Source organism: Oncorhynchus clarkii, chromosome 16 (genome assembly GCF_045791955.1).
Source record: "Oncorhynchus clarkii lewisi isolate Uvic-CL-2024 chromosome 16, UVic_Ocla_1.0, whole genome shotgun sequence".
Lineage (NCBI taxonomy): Eukaryota > Metazoa > Chordata > Actinopteri > Salmoniformes > Salmonidae > Oncorhynchus > Oncorhynchus clarkii.
Window position 1 is genome coordinate 70,677,813 of NC_092162.1, and position 27,459 is coordinate 70,705,271.

Genomic DNA, 27,459 nt, shown 5'->3' on the forward strand with positions numbered 1-27,459 from the left:
CCCTCGTGGTAAGAACAGCCCTTAACCGTGGTCTATTGGCCATATACCACACCCCTCGTGGTAAGAACAGCCCATAACCCCCTCATGGTAAGAACAGCCCTTAACCGTGGTATATTGGCCATATACCACACCCCCTCGTGGTAAGAACAGCCCTTAACCGTGGTATATTGGCCATATACCACACCCCCTCGTGGTAAGAACAGCCCTTAACCGTGGTATATTGGCCATATACCACACCCCCCCGTGGTAAGAACAGCCCTTAACCGTGGTCTATTGGCCATATACCACACCCCCTCGGGGTAAGAACAGCCCTTAACCGTGGTCTATTGGCCATATACCACACCCCCTCGGGGTAAGAACAGCCCTTAACCGTGGTCTATTGGCCATATACCACACCCCCTCGTGGTAAGACTAGCCCTTAACCGTGGTCTATTGGCCATACACCACACCCCCTCGTGGTAAGAACAGCCCGTAACCCCCTCGTGGTAAGAACAGCCCTTAACCCCCTCGTGGTAAGAACAGCCCTTAACCGTGGTCTATTGGCCATATACCACACCCCCTTGTGGTAAGAACAGCCCATAACCCCCTCATGGTAAGAACAGCCCTTAACCCCCTCGTGGTAAGAACAGCCCTTAACCCCCTCGTGGTAAGAACAGCCCTTAACCCCCTCGTGGTAAGATTAGCCCTTAACCCCCTCGTGGTAAGATTAGCCCTTAACCCCCTCGTGGTAAGAACAGCCCATAACCCCCTCGTGGTGAGAACAGCCCATAACCCCCTCGTGGTAAGAACAGCCCATAACCCCCTCGTGGTAAGAACAGCCCTTAACCCCCTCGTGGTAAGAACAGACCTTAACCCCCTCGTGGTAAGAACAGCCCATAACCCCCTCGTGGTAAGAACAGCCCATAACCCCCTCGTGGTAAGAACAGCCCATAACCCCCTCGTGGTAAGAACAACCCTTAACCCCCTTGTGGTAAGAACTTAACCCCCTCGTGGTAAGAACAACCCTTAACCCCCTCGTGGTAAGAACTTAACCCCCTCGTGGTAAGAACAGCCCTTAAACCCCTCGTGGTAAGAACTTAACCCCCTCGTGGTAAGAACAGCCCATAACCCCTCGTGTTAAGAACATAACCCCCTCGTGTTAAGAACAGCCCATAACCCCATCGTGGTGAGAACAACCCTTAACCCCCTCGTGGTAAGAACTTAACCCCCTCGTGGTAAGAACAACCCTTAACCCCCTCGTGCTTTATTGCTTAATTCTACTCCATCATGTTAACCAGGAATTGGTCCTTTTTTTACTCTTTCTTTTCTGGGGGAATCACTGGAGTCTTCCAATACTCTTCTTCATGTGAATTTTGAAGTCATATTTAAAGTGTTGTCGATCATACAAGCACAGAACATGACAGACCTGTCATTTGTAATGGGATTACAATTCATTGGAAATCAATACCTTAACTTTCAAGATGTACTTTAAATTATATATATTTTTTTTATCTCAACCAACCTAACAATATTCAACCAACTAACTATGGGATATCCTGAATGGGATATCCTGAATGGGATACCCTGAATGGGATACCCTGAATGGGATATCCTGAATGGGATCGGGGTTTTCCGCCGCCCTTGTTCAAGAGTGGAGTCCCCCTTTTTGTCGCTCTGCTCCGTGGGCTGAAAACAAAGCAGTTACTTCAACTTAATGAATGAATGTCCAGAATGTTAATGAAGCTATCTGAATTAGGCCACAGAGGAAGAGGAAAGGGGTGGGGGGGGGCGGGGGGGTTGAGAGAAGACATGTTGGATTTAACATGGGCTTGAAATCCCCCCCCCCCAAAAGGGAAAGCGTTTTCCATTTGTCTTGCTCTCTTTTAACAGTTTGTAGGAAGGTTGCTAGGAGCTAAGCTAGCAGCTTCACAGTTTATTTTTAACCAGGCAAGTCAGTTAAGAACAAATTCTTATTTTCAATGACGGCCTAGGAACAGTGGGTTAACTGGCCTAGGAACAGTGGGTTAACTGGCCTAGGAACAGTGGGTTAACTGGTCTAGGAACAGTGGGTTAACTGGCCTAGGAACAGTGGGTTAACTGGTCTAGGAACAGTGGGTTAACTGGCCTAGGAACAGTGGGGTTAACTGGTCTAGGAACAGTGGGTTAACTGGCCTAGGAACAGTGGGTTAACTGGCCTAGGAACAGTGGGTTAACTGGTCTAGGAACAGTGGGTTAACTGGCCTAGGAACAGTGGGTTAACTGGTCTAGGAACAGTGGGTTAACTGGCCTAGGAACAGTGGGTTAACTGGTCTAGGAACAGTGGGTTAACTGGCCTAGAAACAGTGGGTTAACTGGTCTAGGAACAGTGGGTTAACTGGTCTAGGAACAGTGGGTTAACTGGTCTAGGAACAGTGGGTTAACTGGTCTAGGAACAGTGGGTTAACTGGCCTAGGAACAGTGGGTTAACTGGTCTAGGAACAGTGGGTTAACTGGCCTAGGAACAGTGGGTTAACTGGCCTAGGAACAGTGGGTTAACTGGCCTAGGAACAGTGGGTTAACTGGTCTAGGAACAGTGGGTTAGCTGGTCTAGGAACAGTGGGTTAACTGGCCTAGGAACAGTGGGGTTAGCTGGCCTAGGAACAGTGGGTTAACTGGCCTAGGAACAGTGGGGTTAACTGGTCTAGGAACAGTGGGTTAACTGGTCTAGGAACAGTCGGTTAACTGGTCTAGGAACAGTGGGTTAACTGGCCTAGGAACAGTGGGTTAACTGGTCTAGGAACAGTGGGTTAACTGGCCTAGGAACAGTGGGTTAACTGGCCTAGGAACAGTGGGTTAACTGGCCTAGGAACAGTGGGTTAACTGGCCTAGGAACAGTGGGTTAACTGCCTGTTCAGGGACAGAACGACAGATTTGTACCTTGTCAGCTCGGGGATTTGAACTTGCAACCTTTCCAATGCTCTAACCACTAGGCTACCCTGCCTCCCCTAGTTTAGGATGGACCAGCCTGATTTGGCATTGGATGCGTCCCGAATGATGCCGTATTACCTTTATACTGCTCCAGAGCCCAACGGGATCCCCATAGGGCTCTGTTCAAAAGAATGTCATTATAAAGAGAATAGAGGGCAATTTGGAATACACTTTGTGTTGTCTGCTGCTGTATAAATAGGATTGGATTGTTGGAGCATGCAGAGACGAGCCCCCCCTCTCCCCCAGATGTAATGTGTCTCTGCTATATAACACAAAAGGGGTTTGAATTACAGTCGTTACTAGACGGGCTGCATCGTCGTTGTGTTTTCTATTTTCAGATCCAGTACTAATCCTCTGGGATGAGAGTGACTGTACTCACTGGAAATAATCTTTCAGTTTTTTTAGCCACAGAGGTCAGAAGGGACAGGATGGCTGCCATCGAAACGCGTTCGTTTGTTCTGGTCTCTGCTGCTGAAAGAAACACATTCAAAACGGAAAACGGGAAAAAAATATTTATTTCAGTGAGTGCCGGTTTTTTCCTTTCTTCAAGTATATTATTTTTTTGAACCCGGCACCCAAAGACTTTTTGTTTCAACAAACAATAGAGCTGAGCTAATTTCTCTTTCTCTGAGAGTGACTGTCACGTCCTCCGATGGGGGTTTACAACCACAAAAATAACATATTAGTATCTGAACAGAGGGCTTCCGAGTGGTGCAGCGGTCTAAGGAGACCCTGGTTTCATTCCAGACTGTATCTCAGCTGTCTAAGGAGACCCTGGTTTCATTCCAGACTGTATCTCAGCTGTCTAAGGAGACCCTGGTTTCATTCCAGACTGTATCTCAGCGGTCTAAGGAGACCCTGGTTTCATTCCAGACTGTATCTCAGCTGTCTAAGGAGACCCTGGTTTCATTCCAGACTGTATCTCAGCGGTCTAAGGAGACCCTGGTTTCATTCCAGACTGTATCTCAGCGGTCTAAGGAGACCCTGGTTTCATTCCAGACTGTATCTCAGCTGTCTAAGGAGACCCTGGTTTTATTCCAGACTGTATCTCAGCTGTCTAAGGAGACCCTGGTTTCATTCCAGACTGTATCTCGGCTGTCTAAGGAGACCCTGGTTTCATTCCAGACTGTATCTCAGCGGTCTAAGGAGACCCTGGTTTCATTCCAGACTGTATCTCAGCGGTCTAAGGAGACCCTGGTTTCATTCCAGACTGTATCTCAGCTGTCTAAGGAGACCCTGGTTTCATTCCAGACTGTATCTCAGCGGTCTAAGGAGACCCTGGTTTCATTCCAGACTGTATCTCAGCGGTCTAAGGAGACCCTGGTTTCATTCCAGACTGTATCTCAGCTGTCTAAGGAGACCCTGGTTTCATTCCAGACTGTATCTCAGCTGTCTAAGGAGACCCTGGTTTCATTCCAGGCTGTATCACAACCGGCCGTGATTTGGGAGTCCCATAGGGCGGCGCACAATTGGCCCAGCGTCGTCCGGGTTCGGCTGGTGGAGGCCACCATTGTAAATAAGAATTTGTTCTTAACTGACTTGCCTAGTTAAATAAAGGTTAAAAAATAAAACTGAATCTAGGCATATATGTTAAAAAATATAACCTTTCTGAATTCAGACATACTTTATACGTGTCCAAAATACAACATGTTGCATGCTTTGATTGTAGCTGATTTGAAAACAAGTGAAATCACTAAGACTAAATTAATCTGAATAGGTTTACTGGGCTTGACTGCTAAACTATATCAAGCATAGCTGATTTCTAGCTGATGCAGATGATTTGATAAGCCTGAACTCATGGCCTAAATCTCTCTGTGTGTCTCTGTGGTTAAGCTTTAAATCCCTCCTGATCTCAGGACCCCTGTCATTGGTTTGATCAGCATTTTTTATATATATTTTTTGCCCAATGAGCAGTTAGAATCAAATGTACACATCCTGTATCTTTCTTGAATCCCAAATGTCTGACCTTGGTGTGTGTCTGAGCCAGCAGTCGCATCCTGGATGCTGCACTGTGTGTGTGTGTGTGTGTGTGTGTGTGTTACATCAAATCAAATCAAATTTATTTATATAGCCCTTCGTACATCAGCTGATATCTCAAAGTGCTGTACAGAAACCCAGCCTAAAACCCCAAAACAGCAAGCAATGCAGGTGTAGAAGCACCTGCATCACATTGATCTGCTTAGCATGTGCAACCCCCTCCTCTCCTCGTCTGGGAACAAAATGTGATTAAAATAGGACCGAAGGGATACTTGCTGCTCATTGGATAATTTTGATTTCCTGTTGCTTTTACTATGAATAACAAACAACCTTCATACTACTACAGTAGAAGTAAAAATATTTTCCATACTGTCTTATGATTTATCTTATCTTAAGTATGATTTTCAGGAAGGATATTTATGGATAGAGTTTTTTTCTGGATCTGAAATGTTGCTGGACATGGCAGTGGGCGTGGCCATTGGCTCGGTCGCCAACCAAACATTTTTAGAAGCCCTCTTCTTGGCCAGCGAGACAAAATGTTGCTGGACATGGCAGTGGGCGTGGCCATTGACTCGGTCACCAACCAAACATTTTAGAAGCCCTCTTGTTGGCCAGCGAGACAAAATGTTGCTGGACATGGCAGTGGGCGTGGCCATTGGCTCGGTCGCCAACCAAACATTTTTAGAAGCCCTCTTCTTGGCCAGCGAGACAAAATGTTGCTGGACATGGCAGTGGGCGTGGCCATTGGCTCGGTCGCCAACCAAACATTTTAGAAGCCCTCTTGTTGGCCAGCGAGACAAAATGTTGCTGTTTTAAAGCTAACTGCCGGGAATTCTACACATTTTGCCATTTGGCTGCTTCGTAAACAACAGGTAGACTAACAATAAAATGCGTACTTGCGGGTCCTTTTTCAAAAGTGTAGAGTTGAAGATAAAAAATATATAAAAATGTAATTATAATAATAATAATATAATATTTGCAGTTTTAAAGCTAAACATTTTGCCATGGCTTATGCTGTGTTCATATGCTGTCTGAGTGACTCAAACATTCTAACAAAAATCAATGGGGACCCCATGCTATGACAGAAATAAATGGGGGCCCCCTGCTATGACAGAAATCCTCCTGAATGCATCATTTAAAAGCCATAATCGTGGATCTAATATTGATATATTAAGGTCGGTTCAGGGTTGCAGTGACAAACATTTTGAGGATGGATATTTCTAATATTGATTTCTTTAATTAGGATGCAACAGTCAGCCTCTTGCAGTGAGTCAGGAAATTAATTTAAAACACAGAGTCAACAGAGTCATTAAAAATCCTCTGTGTTCTCCAGGTCTGTTCAGGGCCGCCGTCCCCAGCGGGGCCTCTACTGGTATCTATGAAGCTCTGGAGCTCCGTGACAACGACAAGACGCGCTACCTGGGCAAAGGTACGCTTTTTGATTTTCCCAATGTCCTTATAGTCCAAAGTCACCCTGCTTTAAAAAACTAAAATGTTCCGTTACATTTTTTTCTTTCCTTTTTCCATCTTCATCCTTCCTTTCTGATACTTCATCAATCTTTCCTCCTCCTGTCAGGGGTGAAAAGGGCTGTTAAATATATCAATGAGTTCTTGGCCCCAGCTCTGTGTAACCAGGTAAATGAACAGTGTGGAGGAGGAACAGGAGTAAGACACTGAAATGAACTGGAGTTGATGACTTTTGAGTGGGTTTGCTTTGATTTGGACAACTAACTGACCTCTGTCGCAGGCATTCACAGACGATCACAGATCTGTTATTACCCGTTATTACCCAGACAGCAGTAGGGTGACTATAACGGACATCCCTATTCAAGTCAGCGTTCCAAGATGGGTGGATTTAACCGGCGGGCGTTTTGTCATTCTATTTCTGCGACTACCCCCCATGATCCCAATAGTTTGACGTTTGTTTAACCAGCCTAGTTGCTGCCACCCAAAGCAGCTAGTCTTAGCGAGAGCTCTGTGATCGTCTGATAATGCCTGCTGCTGCTCTACTTCTCCCTGGGTCGTGACGCTCTGCTTGTCCCCTCTGCAGGTGTCTCAAAAGCCGTTGATCATATCAATAAAACTATTGCACCTGCGCTTGTACGGCAGGTAGGAACATTCACTGTTTGACTAGCATTGACAACATTGTGCTGGTGTCGAGTCAGAGTTGCAAAGAGTTTACAGTGCGAGATGGAATAGTCACGGCAGTATGTTTGTCATGTAGTAGATTGGTAAACACGGTCCTGACTGAAGACAATTGAGTCAAAGTGGTAAGTTATCTCTATGTAGTATGTATTAATAGTATCTTTGCATTTTTTTGTCTGTTACATTTATCTCTTGAGTTGTTGTAGAAATACAGCACTGTACTTTGATCACTGTCAATGTGATTACTGTCCTTGAGCACAGTGACTGTCACTGCAGAGCGCCAAAGATCTCTTCCCCTAACCTGCCTAGTAACACCTCACGATGCTGTGTGCAGTGTGTACTAGTGAACCATAAACGTCCTTCAAGCCTGGTGTTTTGAGCTAACCTGTTTTGAACTTTGAACTTTGAACCTTTTTTTGTTTGTTTGTTGTCAGTTCCTCTCATCTCTAATGACTGGTGTGTTGTTCTGTGTCTGTCCTGTCCTGTTGTTCAGGATGTCAGCGTCCTGGAGCAGGAGAAGGTTGACCAGCTGATGCTGGACATGGATGGCACAGAGAACAAGTGTAAGTTGGGGAAACATTTTACTTAGAGCCTGCAGGTATAAGGCTTTATAACTTGGTATTAACATGTACGAGCCTTTATTATAAGGCATAAGATGACAAGTGATAGTTGGGTGATGGATGCCTAGCGAACCGTATGTCCCACTTTAAACAATTGATAAAGGTTGATTAGAGCAGTCACTAAGTCTTTACGAGCACTACGTGGATGGTTCACATTTAATTTAGACTAAAATGTTAGCTGCTTCTCTTGGCTTATTTATTAGTTGTGAATATTCAGCAGGCAGAGCAAAAAGTTAAGGTTAAGCATAGGGACTGATGGGTTAGGGTTAGGGACTGAGGTTAGGGACTGATAAGTTAGGGTTAGGGCCTGATGGGTTAGGGTTAGGGACTGATGGGTTAGGGACTGATAAGTTAGGGTTAGGGACTGATGGGTTAGGGACTGATAGGTTAGGGTTAGGGACTGATAGGTTAGGGACTGATACGTTAGGGTTAGGGACTGATGGGTTAGGGACTGATACGTTAGGGTTAGGGACTGATAAGTTAGGGTTAGGGACTGATAGGTTAGGGTTAGGGACTGATGGGTTAGGGTTAGGGACTGATGGGTTAGGGACTGATACGTTAGGGTTAGGGACTGATGGGTTAGGGTTAGGGACTGATGGGTTAGGGACTGCTAGGTTAGGGTTAGGGACTGATAGGTTAGGGACTGATACGTTAGGGTTAGGGACTGATGGGTTGGGGACTGATAGGTTAGGGTTAGGGACTGATAGGTTAGGGTTAGGGGCTGATAGGTTAGGGTTAGGGACTGATAGGTTAGGGACTGATAGGTTAGGGACTGATAAGTTAGGGTGAGGGACTGATGGATTAGGGTTAGGGACTGATGGGTTAGGGTTAGGGACTGATGGGTTAGGGACTAATAGGTTAGGGTTAGTGACTGATGGGTTAGGGTTAGGGACTGATGGGTTAGGGTTAGGGACTAATAGGTTAGGGTTAGGGACTGATGGGTTAGGGACTGATGGGTTAGGGACTGATAGGTTAGGGACTGATAGGTTAGGGTTAGGGACTGATAGGTTAGGGACTGATACGTTAGGGTTAGGGACTAATAGGTTAGGGTTAGGGACTGATGGGTTAGGGACTGATGGGTTAGGGACTGATAGGTTAGGGTTAGTGACTGATGGGTTAGGGTTAGGGACTAATAGGTTAGGGTTAGGGACTGATGGGTTAGGGTTAGGGACTGATGGGTTAAGGTTAGGGACTAAAAGGTTAGGGTTAGGGACTGATAAGTTAGGGTTAGGGACTGATGGGTTAGGGTTAGGGACTGATAGGTTAGGGACTGATAAGTTAGGGTTAGGGACTGATGGGTTAGGGACTGATAAGTTAGGGTTAGGGACTGATGGGTTAGGGACTGATAGGTTAGGGACTGATACGTTAGGGTTAGGGACTGATGGGTTAGGGTTAGGGACTGATGGGTTAGGGACTGCTAGGTTAGGGTTAGGGACTGATGGGTTAGGGACTGATGGGTGAGGGACTGATGGGTTAGGGACTGATGGGTTAGGGACTGATAGGTTAGGGACTGATAGGTTAGGGTTAGGGACTGATGGGTTAGTGACTGATGGGTTACGGACTAATAGGTTAGGGTTAGGGACTAATAGGTTAGGGTTAGGGACTGATAGGTTAGGGTTAGGGACTGATAGGTTAGGGTTAGGGACTGATAGGCTAGGGTTAGGGACTGATAGGTTAGGGTTAGGGACTGATAGGTTAGGGTTAGGGACTGATGGATTAGGGTTAGGGACTGATGGGTTAGGGACTGATGGGTTAGGGAAGGGACTGATAGGTTAGGGTTAGGGACTGATAGGTTAGGGTTAGGGACTGATAGGTTAGGGACTGATAGGTTAGGGTTAGGGACTGATAGGTTAGGGACTAGGGACTGATGGGTTAGGGACTGATAGGTTAGAGACTAGTAGGTTAGGGTTAGGGACTAATAGGTTAGGGTTAGGGACTGATGGGTTAGGGACTGATGGGTTAGGGACTGATGGGTTAGGAACTGATGGGTTAGGGACTGATGGGTTAGGGTTAGGGACTGATGGGTTAGGGACTGCTAGGTTAGGGTTAGGGACTGATGGGTTAGGGACTGATGGGTGAGGGACTGATGGGTTAGGGACTGATGGGTTAGGGACTGATAGGTTAGGGACTGATAGGTTAGGGTTAGGGACTGATGGGTTAGTGACTAATGGGTTACGGACTAATAGGTTAGGGTTAGGGACGAATAGGTTAGGGTTAGGGACTGATAGGTTAGGGTTAGGGACTGATAGGTTAGGGTTAGGGACTGATAGGCTAGGGTTAGGGACTGATAGGTTAGGGTTAGGGACTGATAGGTTAGGGTTAGGGACTGATGGATTAGGGTTAGGGACTGATGGGTTAGGGACTGATGGGTTAGGGAAGGGACTGATAGGTTAGGGTTAGGGACTGATAGGTTAGGGTTAGGGACTGATAGGTTAGGGACTGATAGGTTAGGGTTAGGGACTGATAGGTTAGAGACTAGGGACTGATGGGTTAGGGACTGATAGGTTAGAGACTAGTAGGTTAGGGTTAGGGACTAATAGGTTAGGGTTAGGGACTGATGGGTTAGGGACTGATGGGTTAGGGACTGATGGGTTAGGAACTGATGGGTTAGGGACTGATGGGTTAGGGTTAGGGACTGATGGGTTAGGGACTGATGGGTTAGGGACTGATATGTTAGGGTTAGGGACTGATAGGTTAGGGTTAGGGACTGATAGGTTAGGGTTAGGGACTGATAGGTTAGGGACTGATAGGTTAGGGTTAGGGACTGATAAGTTAGGGTTAGGGACTGATAGGTTAGGGATTGATTGGTTAGAGTTAGGGACTGATAGGTTTGAGTTAGGGACTGATAGGTTTGAGTTAGGGACTGATGGGTTAGAGTTACATCTAGATGTAGAAATGGTGAGCTGCCGGCTGGCTGTACACTGCCTTATTCATTCACAGCATTGAGTTAACATGGAGATTCTGGTTACACATTACATATACAGCACACCAGTGTACTAGGCGTCAATGCAAAGTCCCCAAATAGGCTTTCGTTGTCCCCTTGAAGAGAATAGAATACAGAAAAGAGAATATAAAGGTTTTTATAGAAAAGAGAATAGAAGCTGTATACAGAAAAGAGAATAGAAGCTGTATACAGAAAAGAGAATATAAGCTGTATACAGAAAAGAGAATAGAAGCTGTTTATAGAAAAGATAATAGAAGCTGTATACAGAAAAGAGAATAGAAGCTGTTTATAGAAAAGAGAATAGAAGCTGTTTATACAAAAGAGAATAGAAGCTGTTTATAGAAAAGAGAATAGAAGCTGTTTATAGAAAAGAGAATAGAAGCTGTTTATAGAAAAGAGAATAGAAGCTGTTTATAGAAAAGAGAATAGAAGCTGTTTATAGAAAAGAGAATAGAAGCTGTTTACAGAAAAGAGAATAGAAGCTGTTTATAGAAAAGAGAATAGAAGCTGTTTATAGAAAAGAGAATAGAAGCTGTTTATAGAAAAGAGAATAGAAGCTGTTTATAGAAAAGAGAATAGAAGCTGTATACAGAAAAGAGAATAGAAGCTGTTTATAGAAAAGAGAATAGAAGCTGTTTATAGAAAAGAGAATAGAAGCTGTATACAGAAAAGAGAATAGAAGCTGTATACAGAAAAGAGAATAGAAGCTGTTTATAGAAAAGAGAATAGAAGCTGTTTATAGAAAAGATAATAGAATCTGTATACAGAAAAGAGAATAGAAGCTGTTTATAGAAAAGAGAATAGAAGCTGTTTATAGAAAAGAGAATAGAAGCTGTTTATAGAAAAGAGAATAGAAGCTGTTTATAGAAAAGAGAATAGAAGCTGTTTATAGAAAAGAGAATAGAAGCTGTTTACAGAAAAGAGAATAGAAGCTGTTTATAGAAAAGAGAATAGAAGCTGTTTATAGAAAATAGAATAGAAGCTGTTTATAGAAAAGAGAATAGAAGCTGTTTATAGAAAAGAGAATAGAAGCTGTATACAGAAAAGAGAATAGAAGCTGTTTATAGAAAAGAGAATAGAAGCTGTTTATAGAAAAGAGAATAGAAGCTGTATACAGAAAAGAGAATATAAGCTGTTTATAGAAAAGAGAATAGAAGCTGTTTATAGAAAAGAGAATAGAAGCTGTATACAGAAAAGAGAATAGAAGCTGTTTATAGACAAGAGAATAGAAGCTGTTTATAGAAAAGAGAATAGAAGCTGTTTATAGAAAAGAGAATAGAAGCTGTTTATAGAAAAGAGAATAGAAGCTGTATACAGAAAAGAGAATAGAAGCTGTTTATAGAAAAGAGAATAGAAGCTGTTTATAGAAAAGAGAATAGAAGCTGTATACAGAAAAGAGAATAGAAGCTGTTTATAGACAAGAGAATAGAAGCTGTTTATAGAAAATCACTGTATTGGCTGTTAAATCTTGGAACCGAGAACTACATTTAGGGTGCCAGCTATTAATTATGATAATAGTCATTCACAATAGACTACTGGCTCTCTTTTGGTTCCCCCCTCAGCTAAGTTTGGTACCAAGGGTTAGGGTGAAGTTTAGTCATGGGGTTGGTAGACATGGGGTTGGTACTCTGCCAGGAACCACTTTTTAAAACCAACGATGAGAGGGGTAAGAGGCAGAAAAGGGCTGTATGGGCACTCACCTCCCCCCCCCCCCCCCCCCAGCTAAGTTTGGTGCCAACGCCATCCTGGGCGTGTCCCTGGCTGTGTGCAAGGCCGGTGCTGCTGAGAAAGGTGTCCCCCTGTACCGTCACATCGCTGACCTCGCTGGAAACCCCGATGTCATCCTCCCCGTCCCCGTAAGCCTGTGTTTAGATTGTATATTTATGTGACTGACTTTGGCTCGGACCTCGGTCTCCTGCTACCAATAAGTCTGTTAGTCCTCCGAGCTAAAGCCCAGGCACTGGGCTCGGGGAGTTCACACAACTCTACAGGTTTCAGACAACATTACTCATCACCCCATAGTTGTAAATGAGAACTTGTTCTCAACTGGCCAACCTGGTTAAATAAAAGGTGAAATAAAATAAACAAATAAAATAGTGGTTCACTCAATGACCTCTTATATTTACAACAAGACTTTACTTAACGTTAACTGTAATTACAGAACCACCTCTTATATTTACAACAAGACTTGACTTAACGTTAACTGTAATTAGAAACTTAAGCTCAAACCTCTGTTGTCTCCGTCCAAGGCCTTCAACGTGATCAACGGAGGTTCCCACGCAGGCAACAAGCTGGCCATGCAGGAGTTCATGATCCTCCCTGTAGGAGCCAGCACCTTCAAGGAGGCCATGAGGATCGGAGCCGAGGTCTACCACAACCTGAAGAACGTCATCAAGAAGAAGTATGGCCAGGACGCCACTAACGTGGGAGACGAGGGAGGCTTCGCCCCAAACATCCTGGAAAACAAGGAAGGTAAGAGAGAGAAGGAGGGAGGGGAGAGGGGGAGGGGAGACGAGGGAGGGGAGAGGGGGGGAGGGGAGGGGAGGGGAGGGAGGCTTCGCCCCAAACATCCTGGAAAACAAGGAAGGTAAGAGAGAGAAGGAGGGAGGGAGGGGAGAGAGGGGGGGGGGGGGGGGGGGAGGCTTCGCCCCAAACATCCTGGAAAACAAGGAAGGTAAGAGAGAGAAGGAGGGAGGGAGGGAGAGGGGGGGGGGGGGGGACGAGGGAGGCTTCGCCCCAAACATCCTGGAAAACAAGGAAGGTAAGAGAGAGAAGGAGGGAGGGAGGGAGAGGGGGGGGGGGGGGGGGGGGGGGCGAGGGAGGCTTCGCCCCAAACATCCTGGAAAACAAGGAAGGTAAGAGAGAGAAAGAGGGAGGGAGGGGAGAGGGGGGGGGGGTGGAGGGGTTGAAAGGGAGGGGTAGAGAATGGGAGAGATGGGGTGGGAGGGGTTGGCAGGGGTTGAGAGAGGATGGGAGGGGTTGAGAGAGGGTGGGAGGGGTTAAGAGGGAGAGGTAGAGAATGGGAGAGATGGGGTGGGAGGGAGGGGTTGAGAGAGGGAGGGATGGGTTGAGAGAGGGAGGGAGAGGTTGAGTGGGGGGAGAGGGAGGGATGGATGGGTTGAGAGAGGGTGGGAGGGGTTGAGAGAGGGTGGGAGGGGTTGAGAGAGGGTGGGAGGGAGGGGTACAGAATGGGAGAGATGGGTTGAGAGAGGGAGGGAGAGGTTGAGTGGGGGGAGGAGGGAGGGATGGATGGGTTGAGAGGGAGGGGTAGAGAATGGGAGAGATGGGTTGAGAGAGGGAGGGAGGGGTTGAGCGAGGGGAGGGAGGGATGGAGGGGTCGAGAGGGAGGGATTGAGAGACGTAGGAATGGGTTGAGAGATGTAGGAATGGGTTGAGAGATGTAGGGAGGGGTTGAGAGAGGGAGAATGGAGGAATACCACCAATGTAGAAGACAAGGGAGGCTTCTCCCCCAACATCCTGGAGAACAAGGACGGGGAGAGACCATGAGCGTCAGTCAGTTAATCAGTCAGTTAACCAGTCTGTCAGATTGACAGTCAGTCAGTTAATCAATCAGTCAGATTGACAGTAACTCTGTCAAGTCAGTTAATCAAGCAGTTAGATTGACAATAAATCAGTCAGTCAGTTAATCAATCAGTCAGATTGACAATAAATCAGTCAGTCAGTTAATCAATCTAACTGCTTGATTAAATGACTGACTGTCAATCTGACTGATTGATTAACTGACTGACTGATTTATTGTCAATCAGTCAGATTTGACAGTAAATCGGTCAGTCGATCAATCCATCCAATAATCAGTCAGTCAGTCAGTCGGATGTGACAGTCAGTCAGTCAGTCGGATGTGACAGTCAGTCAGTCAGTCGGATGTGACAGTCAGTCAGTCAGACAGTCAGTCAGACAGTCAGTCGGATGTGACAGTCAGTCAGACAGTCAGTCAGACAGTCAGTCGGATGTGACAGTCAGTCAGTCAGTCAGACAGTCAGTCAGACAGTCAGCCGGATGTGACAGTCAGTCAGTCAGTCAGATGTGACAGTCAGACAGTCAGTCAGTCAGTCAGACAGTCAGTCAGACAGTCAGTCAGACAGTCAGTCAGACAGTCAGTCGGATGTACAGCCCTTTTCACAGCATCAGTTGTCACAAGCTGCAACAGGAGCATCTTTCTTTTCCCAAGACAAGACCAGCAATATGGCACCACTGCAGCTTCACTTCAGTTGGATAATGAGTAGTGCCTCTAACATTATTTCCTTACACTTCTGTGCCTTATAGCTGAGAGGGAATGTCCACTGACTTTAACATTCCCAGAACCCTCTAGTACTTCACCAGTATAGACCCCTTTGCCCCCAGTCCCTATCTCCACCTCCCCCCGAGTAGCTATCGCCACCTCCCCCCAGTCCACATCCCCACCTCCCTCCAGTCCCCATCTTCACCTCCCCCCAGTCCCCATCTTCACCTCCCCCCAGTCCCCATCTCCACCTCCCCCCAGTCCCCATCTCCACCTTCCCCCAGTCCCCATCTCCACCTCCCCCCAGTCCCCAGTCCCCATCTCCACCTCCCCCCAGTCCCCATCTCCACCTCCCCCCAGTCCCCATCTCCACCTCCCCCCAGTCCCCATCTCCACCTCCCCCCAGTCCCCATCTCCACCTCCCCCAGTCCCCATCTCCACCTCCCCCCAGTCCCCATCTCCACCTCCCCCCAGTCCCCATCTCCACCTCCCCAAGTGTTTACACCACAGTGACCCTATGTTGCTGGAGTTCTCTACTCATTGCCTGGGAATGCTGCTCCGGAGGTGACAGATGGTTTCCAAATTAAGACCTCAACCCAATACCGAATAATGCATAAACTGGCCAGCCACTGTGGCTCAATGTAGCTCAGTGCCAGGTTAGTGTAGCTCAGTGCCAGGTTAGTGTAGCTCAGTGCCAGGTTAGTGTAGCTCAGTGCCAGGTTAGTGTAGCTCAGTGCCAGGTTAGTGTAGCTCAGTGCCAGGTTAGTGTAGCTCAGTGCCAGGTTAGTGTAGCTCAGTGCCAGGTCAGTGTAGCTCAGTGCCAGGTCAGTGTAGCTCACTGCCAGGTTAGTGTAGCTCAGTGCCAGGTTAGTGTAGCTCAGTGCCAGGTTAGTGTAGCTCAGTGCCAGGTTAGTGTAGCTCAGTGCCAGGTTAGTGTAGCTCAGTGCCAGGTCAGTGTAGCTCAGTGCCAGGTCAGTGTAGCTCAGTGCCAGGTTAGTGTAGCTCAGTGCCAGGTCAGTGTAGCTCAGTGCCAGGTCAGTGTAGCTCAGTGCCAGGTCAGTGTAGCTCAGTGCCAGGTCAGTGCCAGGTCAGTGTAGCTCAGTGCCAGGTCAGTGTAGCTCAGTGCCAGGTCAGTGTAGCTCAGTGCCAGGTCAGTGTAGCTCAGTGCAGCTCAGTGCCAGGTCAGTGTAGCTCAGTGTAGCTCAGTGCCAGGTCAGTGTAGCTCAGTGTCGCTCAGTGCCAGGTCAGTGTAGCTCAGTGCCAGGTCAGTGTAGCTCAGTGTCAGGTCAGTGTAGCTCAGTGCCAGGTCAGTGTAGCTCAGTGCCAGGTCAATGTAGCTCAGTGTAGCTCAGTGCCAGGTCAGCGTAGCTCAGTGCAGCTCAGTGCCAGGTCAGTGTAGCTCAGTGTAGCTCAGTGCCAGGTCAGTGTAGCTCAGTGCAGCTCAGTGCCAGGTCAGTGTAGCTCAGTGCAGCTCAGTGCCAGGTCAGTGTAGCTCAGTGCAGCTCAGTGCCAGGTCAGTGCAGCTCAGTGCCAGGTCAGTGCAGCTCAGTGCCAGGTCAGTGTAGCTCAGTGCCAGGTCAGTGTAGCTCAGTGCCAGGTCAGTGTAGCTCAGTGCCAGGTCAGTGTAGCTCAGTGCCAGGTCAGTGTAGCTCAGTGCCAGGTTATTGGTCAAGGTGCTAAGATAGTAGAATTCCCAGTGGGGCACTTAGCAGAGTTCATGATGAAACTGTAAAATAATTGAGGATTTATTCTCCTACTCATTTATTTATTGTGCAAGCTCCCTGAATAATATATTAACAATTGCATGACCAAAATCAATTCAAATCAGTTCAATGACTAGGTTTGAAGTTACTTGAAGTGATTTGGCCACAAATTATAGCCTACTCAATATTGTATTTTGTTAATGGTATTGTACACTATTTAAATACGAAGGAAAAATATACCAAGCTAAGCAAATCTCATAATTTAGCATGAGGGAATCTCTTATTCATCTATGTTCCTCTCAGCTCTGGAGCTGCTGAAGGAAGCCATTAGCAAAGCCGGCTACACCGACAAGATCGTGATCGGCATGGACGTGGCCGCCTCCGAGTTCTACAAGGACGGGAAATACGACCTGGACTTCAAGTCACCTGACGACTCCAGCCGTTACATCACCCCAGACCAGCTGGGAGACCTCTACAAGAGCTTCGTCAAGGATTATCCAGGTGGGTGTTCATGTGTCCCAAATGGCACCCTATTCCCTAGATAGTGCACTACTTTAGACCAGAGCCCTATTCCCTAGATAGTGCACTACTTTAGACCAGAGCCCTATTCCCTATATAGTGCACTACTTTAGACCAGAGCTCTATTCCCTATATAGTGCACTACTTTAGACCAGAGCTCTATTCCTTATATAGTGCACTACTTTAGACCAGAGCTCTATTCCCTATATAGTGCACTACTTTAGACCAGAGCTCTATTCCCTATATAGTGCACTACTTTAGACCAGAGCTCTATTCCCTATATAGTGCACTACTTTAGACCAGAGCTCTATTCCCTATATAGTGCACTACTTTAGACCAGAGCTCTATTCCCTATATAGTGCACTACTTTAGACCAGAGCTCTATCCCCTATATAGTGCACTACTTTAGACCAGAGCTCTATTCCCTATATAGTGCACTACTTTAGACCAGAGCTCTATTTCCTATATAGTGCACTACTTTAGACCAGAGCTCTATTCCCTATATAGTGCACTACTTTAGACCAGAGCTCTATTCCCTATATAGTGCACTACTTTAGACCAGAGCTCTATTCCCATAGGGCACACTATTACCCATAGGGAACACTATTACCCATCGTGCACACTATTACCCATCGTGCACACTATTACCCATAGTGCACCCTATTACCCATAGTGCACCCTATTACCCATCGTGCACACTATTACCCATCGTGCACACTATTACCCATAGTGCACCCTATTACCCATAGTGCACACTATTACCCATAGTGCACACTATTACCCATAGTGCACCCTATTACCCATAGTGCACACTATTACCCATAGGGCACCCTATTACCCATAGTGCACACTATTACCCATAGGGAACACTATTACCCATAGTGCACCCTATTACCCATAGGGCACCCTATTACCCATAGTGCACACTATTACCCATAGGGAACACTATTACCCATAGTGCACCCTATTACCCATAGGGCACACTATTACCCATAGGGCACACTATTACCCATAGGGAACACTATTACCCATCGTGCACGCCATTACCCATAGGGCACACTATTACCCATAGGGCACACTATTACCCATAGGGAACACTATTACCCATAGTGCACCCTATTACCCATAGGGCACCCTATTACCCATAGGGAACACTATTACCCATAGTGCACCCTATTACCCATAGTGCACCCTATTACCCATTGTGCACCCTATTACCCATTGTGCACCCTATTACCCATCGTGCACACCATTACCCATAGTGCACCCTATTACCCATCGTGCACCCTATTACCCATCGTGCACCCTATTACCCATAGTGCACCCTATTACCCATAGTGCACCCTATTACCCATAGTGCACACTATTACCCATAGTGCACCCTATTACCCTTAGGGCACCCTATTACCCATATTGCACACTATTACCCATAGTGCACCCTATTACCCATCGTGCACCCTATTACCCATAGTGCACACTATTACCCATAGTGCACCCTATTACCCATAGTGCACACTATTACCCATTCACATTTGTAATTGCAGTTGATTAGGCTTTAGAGTTGCATGGCTCTATTTTCCCCCGTCTCTCCCCAGTAGTGTCCTTAGCAACATGTTCTAACGACTAACCTGTTACAACCCTTCTCCTCTGTCTTCTACAGTGGTGTCCATTGAGGATCCCTTCGACCAGGATGACTGGGCGGCATGGTCTAAGTTCACAGCTGAGACCAGCATCCAGGTGGTGGGTGATGATCTGACCGTCACCAACCCCAAGCGCATCGCCAAGGGTGTGGCCGACAAGGCCTGCAACTGCCTGCTGCTCAAGGTCAACCAGATCGGCTCCGTCACAGAGTCCCTGCAGGCGTGAGTAACTGTCCACACACAGACGGCCATTTTGGTTCAGCCTGGTTCCATCACTGAGTGGAGTGCCACTCCACTGGCAGCCATTTTGTTGCCATTGTTTCAGACAGCGCTGAAGGTAGGGAGACTGATGAAAGGGGAAAACGTAGTGGATGTTAATGTGGACCTGGGTGTCAAACCCATCTGGGGACATTGGGTGTATCAGTGGAGGCTGCTGAGGGGAGAACAGCTCATAATAATGGCCAGAACGCAACAAATAGAATGGCATTAACCACATGGAAACCATGAAAACCATGTGTTTGATGTATTTGATACCACTCCACTTATTCCGCTCCAGCCATTATCACGAGCCCGTCCTCCCCAATTAAGGTGCCACCAGCCTCCTGTGGTATGTATGTGTAAATTTCTGTACTAGCTAATGAATGTGTTCGCTGTTTCCTGTGTAGCTGCAAAATGGCCCAGACCAATGGCTGGGGGGTGATGGTCAGCCATCGCTCTGGAGAGACCGAGGACACTTTCATCGCTGACCTGGTCGTCGGTCTCTGCACTGGACAGGTAGGATACACCTTCTCATCAGATTACAGAATAAATTGGATCACTTTTATCAAAATTACATTTATTTAATGAAGCAGATTTTAATACTGGTGTGACCTAACACTGAAGGAGATGTTAGTTCAAAGTTCAGCAGACAGACACTTGGCTCTATCGTGTTGTGTTCCCACTGCAAGTTCCGTCCTGTTGTGATCCCACTGCAAGTTCCGTCCTGTTGTGATCCCACTGCAAGTTCCGTCCTGTTGTGTTCCCACTGCAAGTTCCGTCGTGTTGTGATCCCACTGCAAGTTCCGTCGTGTTGTGATCCCACTGCAAGTTCCGTCCTGTTGTGATCCCACTGCAAGTTCCGTCCTGTTGTGATCCCACTGCAAGTTCCGTCCTGTTGTGATCCCACTGCAAGTTCCGTCGTGTTGTGATCCCACTGCAAGTTCCGTCGTGTTGTGATCCCACTGCAAGTTCCGTCGTGTTGTGATCCCACTGCAAGTTCCGTCGTGTTGTGATCCCACTGCAAGTTCCGTCGTGTTGTGATCCCACTGCAAGTTCCGTCGTGTTGTGATCCCACTGCAAGTTCTGTCGTGTTATGATCCCACTGCAAGTTCCGTCGTGTTGTGATCCCACTGCAAGTTCCGTCGTGTTGTGATCCCACTGCAAGTTCCGTCGTGTTGTGATCCCACTGCAAGTTCTGTCATGAGAGCATTGCTTTATTCTCACCATAGTTTTTTTCAGCATCAGCTTTTCCTGGAAATAATTATGTATTGATACCTGGTGTTCCGGTGAACCCTATTAGCTGATATGCTGTGTTCCGGTGAACTTAAATGACTGATATGCTGTGTTCCGGTGAACTTAAATGACTGATATGCTGTGGTATGATGTGTTCCAGACAACTTAATTAACTAATATGCTGTGTTCCAGACAACTTAAATAACTGATATGCTGTGTTCCAGACAACTTAAATAACTGATATGCTGTGTTCCAGACAACTTAAATAACTGATATGCTGTGGTATGCTGTGTGTCCTTCTCCAGATCAAGACCGGTGCCCCATGCAGATCTGAGCGTCTGGCTAAGTACAACCAGCTGCTCAGGTGAGCGCCGTCTTTAAACTCTTAACTCAGTTGTATAAAATATTGTCACTAGTAATATCATGTCATGTGTTCTTCATTAGATATATCCTTAAAAGGTGTACATTTGGCCCAAATAGAGAGCAGTATAATGGCTTCTTTTTTTAGGCACTTCCTGTTGGGAAATGAATGGTGTTTTTACAGGGTTTTTGGATAATCACTGAATATAAGGTCTGAGGTAAACACAGGTTTAGGAGATCGTATACGTTTTGTTCTATGATATAAGCTACATCGGCTAACGTCACTTTTTGTCAATTCTGAAGCTCACATGAAGTCTTCATCATTCACAGAGGTCATGTTAACTGACTGATATTATCTCGTAGAACAAAACAGGAAGTCTTCATCATTCATAGAGGTCATGTTAACTGACTGATATTATCTCATAGAACAAAACATGAAGTCTTCATCATTCATAGAGGTCATGTTAACTGACTGATATTATCTCATAGAACAAAACAGGAAGTCTTCATCATTCATAGAGGTCATGTTAACTGACTGATATTATCTCATAGAACAAAACAGGAAGTCTTCATCATTCACAGAGGTCATGTTAACTGACTGATATTATCTCATAGAACAAAACAGGAAGTCTTCATCATTCATAGAGGTCATGTTAACTGACTGATATTATCTCATAGAACAAAACAGGAAGTCTTCATCAGTCATAGAGGTCATGTTAACTGACTGATATTATCTCATAGAACAAAACAGGAAGTCTTCATCATTCACAGAGGTCAGATCTCCTAAGCCTGTGTTCACCTCAGACCTTATTATTGTCGTCTATCCCACAACCTTATTCTTTCCCCAATTAATTTCCCCCATAGGAATGACTGAACCAACCAGAAGTAACTCATTACTGGTTTTTAGGGCTACAAGATGGCGCGCTCTATATCCCTCATCTTAATATGCCATTATCAAGGATAATAGTAGGCTATTGTAGTACTCCTAACTGTTGAAACCTTCAGCCAAATTGAATGTCTGACTACCTTCCATAGGATTGAGGAGGAGCTTGGAGACAAAGCTGTCTTTGCTGGCCAGAACTTCAGGCACCCAATCTAAGGAGGTTCAACTTCTCACTTGGGCCCTTCGTGTTTTCATCCTGCATAAGTACAGTAAACACCACCACATAAAAGGCACGCTAGGTCTCTACGCACCGCCCTGTCCAGAGGAAGGAATGTCGAGCGGCATTGAAATTAAACCCCAATGTCCAAGTCTGTGGTTCCGTTAGCACGTTAGGAAACCCTACTGATCTAACTTGTCCTGCACTGACCGTAATGCACCGCCACCAACCTAACCTCTATGACTCCTTAAGTAGTGTTTGTCCTTTGTGTCAGTGTAACCTTATCGCGTGACGATGAGAGATGTTTGTTTTGCTTCTTGTGAGTTGTAGTGATTCTTGGTTGTCACCTATGAGTACTATTATTCTAGTGGAGAGCTTCTGTAAGTTTAGCACTGTGCTGTTATTGGGCAGGACAGACAGAGGACTGTAATGTGTCACCTCTGAAGAGAAGTTCTCGTGTTGCTACTGTAAGCGTTGGCAGAATTACCAGAAATAAACCGATGAAACAGACAGTCATTCTGTGTGCTTTCTTGTTGTTATATAATCTGTAAGTTCCTGTATCACAAACTTCAGTGACACTGAAATCATTCTGGACCCAGAAGGCATTCATAGTTATCAACATTACCTTTTTTTTTAACTGACCTGAGTCCTGTATATAAGTGGGAGAACAGACCTGAGGCCTGTTTATATGTGGGAGAACAGACCTGAGGCCTGTTTATATGTGGGAGAACAGACCTGAGGCCTGTTTATATGTGGGAGAACAGACCTGAGGCCTGTTTATATGTGGGAGAACAGACCTGAGGCCTGTTTATATGTGGGAGAACAGACCTGAGGCCTGTTTATATGTGGGAGAACAGACCTGAGGCCTGTTTAAATGTGGGAGAACAGACCTGAGGCCTGTTTATATGTGGGAGAACAGACCTGAGGCCTGTTTATAAGTGGGAGAACAGACCTGAGGCCTGTTTATATGTGGGAGAACAGACCTGAGGCCTGTTTATATGTGGGAGAACAGACCTGAGGCCTGTTTATATGTGGGAGAACAGACCTGAGGCCTGTTTATATGTGGGAGAACAGACCTGAGGCCTGTTTAAATGTGGGAGAACAGACCTGAGGCCTGTTTATATGTGGGAGAACAGACCTGAGGCCTGTTTATAAGTGGGAGAACAGACCTGAGGCCTGTTTATATGTGGGAGAACAGACCTGAGGCCTGTTTATATGTGGGAGAACAGACCTGAGGCCTGTTTATATGTGGGAGAACAGACCTGAGGCCTGTTTATATGTGGGAGAACAGACCTGAGGCCTGTTTATAAGTGGGAGAACAGACCTGAGGCCTGTTTATAAGTGGGAGAACAGACCTGAGGCCTGTTTATATGTGGGAGAACAGACCTGAGGCCTGTTTATATGTGGGAGAACAGACCTGAGGCCTGTTTATATGTGGGAGAACAGACCTGAGGCCTGTTTATATGTGGGAGAACAGACCTGAGGCCTGTTTATATGTGGGAGAACAGGTATAATGGTTTTAATTGGGAGAACAGACCTGAGGCCTGTTTATAAGTGGGAGAACAGGTATAATGGTTTTAATTGGGAGAACAGACCTGAGGCCTGTTTATAAGTGGGAGAACAGGTATAATGGTTTTAATTGGGAGAACAGACCTGAGGCCTGTTAATAAGTGTGTCTGCTGTGAAGTCCCTAGTCATCGATGTTGTAATTGTAATTGCCAGAGAGCAGCAGTAACATGAGCCTGCGGTAAGAAGGCCTGTGAGTTACAGACCTGGGTTTAAATACTATTTGAGATCTCAGAAACACTGTGTGTGTTTCCTGCAGTCTGCCTAGATTACCAGATGGTCTGTTTTTTTAAATTTATTTTTTACATAAGTCAGTTAAGAACAAATTCTTATTTCCAATGACAGCCTACAGCAGGTTAACTGCCTTGTTCAGGGGCAGAACAACAGATATTTGACCTTGTCAGGCTCTGGGATTTGATTTAGGAACCTTTTGGTTACCAGCCCAACACTCTAACCACTAGGCTGCCTCTGCCAGCTAGAAGTTGAGACTATTCTATTGGTTCCATTTCGCCAGACAAGCTCAATCAAGCCCTGATAAAAGTTAGTTCAATAGTTGTTGAACCCAGGTCTGACTGAGCCCTGCCGAGATGGATGCTCAGTCAGCAGCATTACACTACATGCATGGGGCTGCTTGCCCATGGAGGCTGGAAGTTAATTCCTTTGCGGAAGTGTACAGACCTGGCTGCCACCATTGATTAGCTGTATACATTTTATTATCCTTATATAGATCATATGAAGCAAGAGGCAAACAGTCTACACTGTTTATAATTCCCCTTTTAGGAGCAGTGAAACGGCTCATAATAATGTCTGGAACGGCGCCAATGGAATGGCATCAAACACTTGGATACCACGTGTTTGAAGTATTTTATAAACGTTCCACTGATTCCACTCCAGTCATTAGCACGAGCCCGTCCTAACCAATTAAGGCGCCACCAACCTCCTGTGACACAGGGACTGCTACAACGTCTCATAGTGAGGTAGCGCAATGAACTGCCTTTCAGTAAGGAAATGGGTCTTATTGATGTGTTTTTCCAAGACAGATTTGATTCAGGGACAGAAACATAAAAAGGCAGCATTGTGGAAAATCTGTAAACACTGACGAACCCCTCGCTTGTTTGAGAGCTGCGCTTCCATCTGTTTTCCTTTGAGTCATACACCCCCTGGTGGTTACTGCCATGAAGTACCACTATGCTCCTACCACTGATCGAAGTCAAATGTACCACTAGAGGTCTCTGTTTATCTTAGTTTAAGATTTTTATTTTTATTTACAGCGTACAGTCCTTTTACATGTAAACGGCTAATACATTGTCTTTTTAACTTCACCTTTATAAACAAATATGTCAACATATCAAATCTTACATAATATGACTTGACACAAAAATGTTGCATGACGTTTTGATTACATCGCTGATCCAGATTACTTTCAGTTCATTTTTATGTAACCAATGATGTATATAAACACTTCACTAATGTAACTTCATAACGCCTAACTACAGACAAGGCAGACAGCGAGGTTTATATTAACCCCCCCCCTGCTGTACCAAACTAAATGCTAGGCTGGAAGTGTGCAGGAAAGAATGTGCGAGTTGAGGTAAATATAAGAGATGGTTGGCACAGCAACAGTGACATGATATTCTTATGGAGGCGTAGTGATATGTTGTAGATGTAACTGTTATCTGTGACGTCCGATACATCACGGCTTGGAACGCTGCTCGTCCGTTCAGCATCCACGATCCAAACGACCGGTTTTTAAATAGGGCCAAGTTATTATAGTGGGTACACGAGCAGCGTGTACAGGCTTTTGTTGAAAGGGCTTTATAATTCATTGATTTGTTAAACCGTGTCTACTTACTGCATTCTGAAACAAAAATCTTATTGAAAGCTGTGACCACTGAAGTCCAGAGGTGGGACCAAGTCATTGTTTTTACGAGTCACAAGTAAGTCTCAAGTCTTAGCACTCAAGACAGGCAAGTCCGGGTCAAGTCTCAAGTCAAGACAGGCAAGTCCGGGTCAAGTCCCAAGTCAAGACAGGCAAGTCCGGGTCAAGTCTCAAGTCAAGACAGGCAAGTCCGTGTCAAGTCCCAAGTCAAGACAGGCAAGTCCGGGTCAAGTCTCAAGTCAAGACCGTCAAGTATCAAGTCAAGTCTCAAGTCCTAAACTTTGAGTTTCGAGTCCTAAACAAGTCATAATGTGCTCTTCACCAAATGTAATACCATTTCATATTTTTAACAAGAGTAATAGTATATTACATTTACTCAAATCATGAATGCTTTTCAAAATATCTATATATTTATTACTTACCAAAAAAACTTTATATTTCCATGGAAATACATGGGTAGCCATGAGAAAGAACGACGATCGTGGATCGCTATGGGGCGCAATCTGGCGATGTAGGCTTGTAACATCAGGCAGGATTTAGGCTACCAACTACTTAGCCAGTTGTAGCTCAATCTGGGTGCAATGATCACGTTCCCACACTAACTGACTGCGTGGAGGCTCATTGATTTAACGTAACGTTAGCCTACATGATACACCAGTAGAGTAATAAATTATATAGCTGTCGGCTATATTAGCCACGACTTACCGTTCTTTGTGCAGCTTCAAATGTCGAACAAAGTTGGAAATTGTTGCGCCTCCGTCTGTAATTTTCTTCCAGCATGTTTTGCAAGTTGCAATCCGTTTTTAGTTGATGCAGCTTTGTCTTTACAGACGAAAATAATAATTTTGGGTATCATCTTTCCAAGGGCTCCATCTGAATTCACCCGCCGACGTTCCTCTGTACTGCCACGCACAGCTTTTTCTCAGCTGGCAAAATTTGATTGGCTGCTGTCCGATTCAAACTGTAATCTGTTAAATGAAGAGTTGCACACAAATATTTATATTTGGGCTTGAGGAGGGTTGGGGAGGGTTGAGGAGGGTTGGGGAGGGTTGAGGAGGGTTGAGGAGGGTTGGGGAGGCTTGGGGAGGGTTGAGGAGGGTTGAGGAGGGTTGAGGAGGGTTGGGGAGGGTTGGGGAGGGTTGAGGAGGGTTGAGGAGGCTTGGGGAGGGTTGAGGAGGGTTGGGGAGGCTTGGGGGGTTGGGGAGGCTTGGGGAGGGTTGAGGAGGCTTGGGGAGGCTTGAGGAGGCTTGAGGAGGCTTGGGGAGGCTTGAGGAGGGTTGGGGGGTTGGGGAAGCTTGGGGAGGGTTGAGGAGGCTTGGGGAGGGTTGAGGAGGCTTGGGGAGGCTTGAGGAGGCTTGAGGAGGGTTGGGGAGGGTTGAGGAGGCTTGGGGAGGGTTGAGGAGGCTTGAGGAGGGTTGGGGAGGGTTGGGGAGGCTCGGGGGGTTGGGGAGGCTTGGGAGGGTTGGGGAGGGTTGAGGAGGGTTGGGGAGGGTTGAGGAGGCTTGAGGAGGGTTGGGGAGGGTTGAGGAGGGTTGGGGAGGGTTGGGGAGGGTTGAGGAGGGTTGGGGAGGCTTGGGGAGGGTTGAGGAGGCTTGAGGAGGGTTGGGGAGGGTTGGGGAGGCTCGGGGGGTTGGGGAGGCTTGGGGAGGGTTGAGGAGGCTTGAGGAGGGTTGGGGAGGGTTGGGGAGGCTCGGGGGGTTGGGGAGGCTTGGGGAGGGTTGAGGAGGCTTGAGGAGGGTTGGGGAGGGTTGGGGAGGCTCGGGGGGTTGGGGAGGCTTGGGGAGGGTTGAGGAGGCTTGAGGAGGGTTGGGGAGGGTTGGGGAGGCTCGGGGGTTGGGGAGGCTTGGGGAGGGTTGAGGAGGCTTGAGGAGGGTTGGGGAGGGTTGGGGAGGCTCGGGGGGTTGGGGAGGCTTGGGGAGGGTTGAGGAGGCTTGAGGAGTGTTGGGGAGGCTAGAGGAGGCTTGAGGAGTGTTGGGGAGGGTTGAGGAGGGTTGAGGAGTGTTGGGGAGGCTTGGGGAGGGTATCAAGTCAGGTCGAGTCAAAAGGCTCAAGTCCAAGTTAAGTCATGAGTCATTGGTGTTAAAGTCAAAGTCGAGTTGCAAGTCATGTGACTCGAGTCCACACCTCTGCTGAAGTCAAACATGTTTTGTATCATGTGTATTGTTAATGTCGCTCACATTGTCTTGATTTATTGGTTAATAAAACACTCCCTAAGTAACAACCAAGTTAGTGTTCTGTACTGAGCAATGATTTACACTGAGTATACAAAACATTAAGTATACTCAAGTATACTCTTTCCATGACATAGACTGACCAGGTGAGTCCAGGT

General features: G+C 46.4%; 1 protein-coding gene across 2 annotated transcripts in view; it reads left to right on the top strand.

Moving 5' to 3' along the window:
* Nucleotides 1–22,201, top strand: part of LOC139368992 (alpha-enolase) — a 32,522-nt gene extending 10,321 nt beyond the window's left edge. The window contains exons 3-12 of one of the 2 annotated variants that reach the window (XM_071108530.1): nucleotides 6,257–6,352; nucleotides 6,500–6,558; nucleotides 7,562–7,631; nucleotides 12,355–12,488; nucleotides 12,882–13,104; nucleotides 16,879–17,076; nucleotides 18,755–18,956; nucleotides 19,400–19,508; nucleotides 20,531–20,589; nucleotides 21,621–22,201. In XM_071108530.1, the coding sequence (XP_070964631.1) occupies nucleotides 6,257–6,352; nucleotides 6,500–6,558; nucleotides 7,562–7,631; nucleotides 12,355–12,488; nucleotides 12,882–13,104; nucleotides 16,879–17,076; nucleotides 18,755–18,956; nucleotides 19,400–19,508; nucleotides 20,531–20,589; nucleotides 21,621–21,684 (1,214 nt within the window). In that variant the 3' untranslated portion in view covers nucleotides 21,685–22,201. Of the gene's footprint in view, nucleotides 1–6,256; nucleotides 6,353–6,499; nucleotides 6,559–6,973; nucleotides 7,033–7,561; nucleotides 7,632–12,354; nucleotides 12,489–12,881; nucleotides 13,105–16,878; nucleotides 17,077–18,754; nucleotides 18,957–19,399; nucleotides 19,509–20,530; nucleotides 20,590–21,620 lie in introns of both variants that reach the window. The other variant, XM_071108529.1, reaches the window with a different exon arrangement.
* Nucleotides 22,202–27,459: the final 5,258 nt, after the last annotated feature.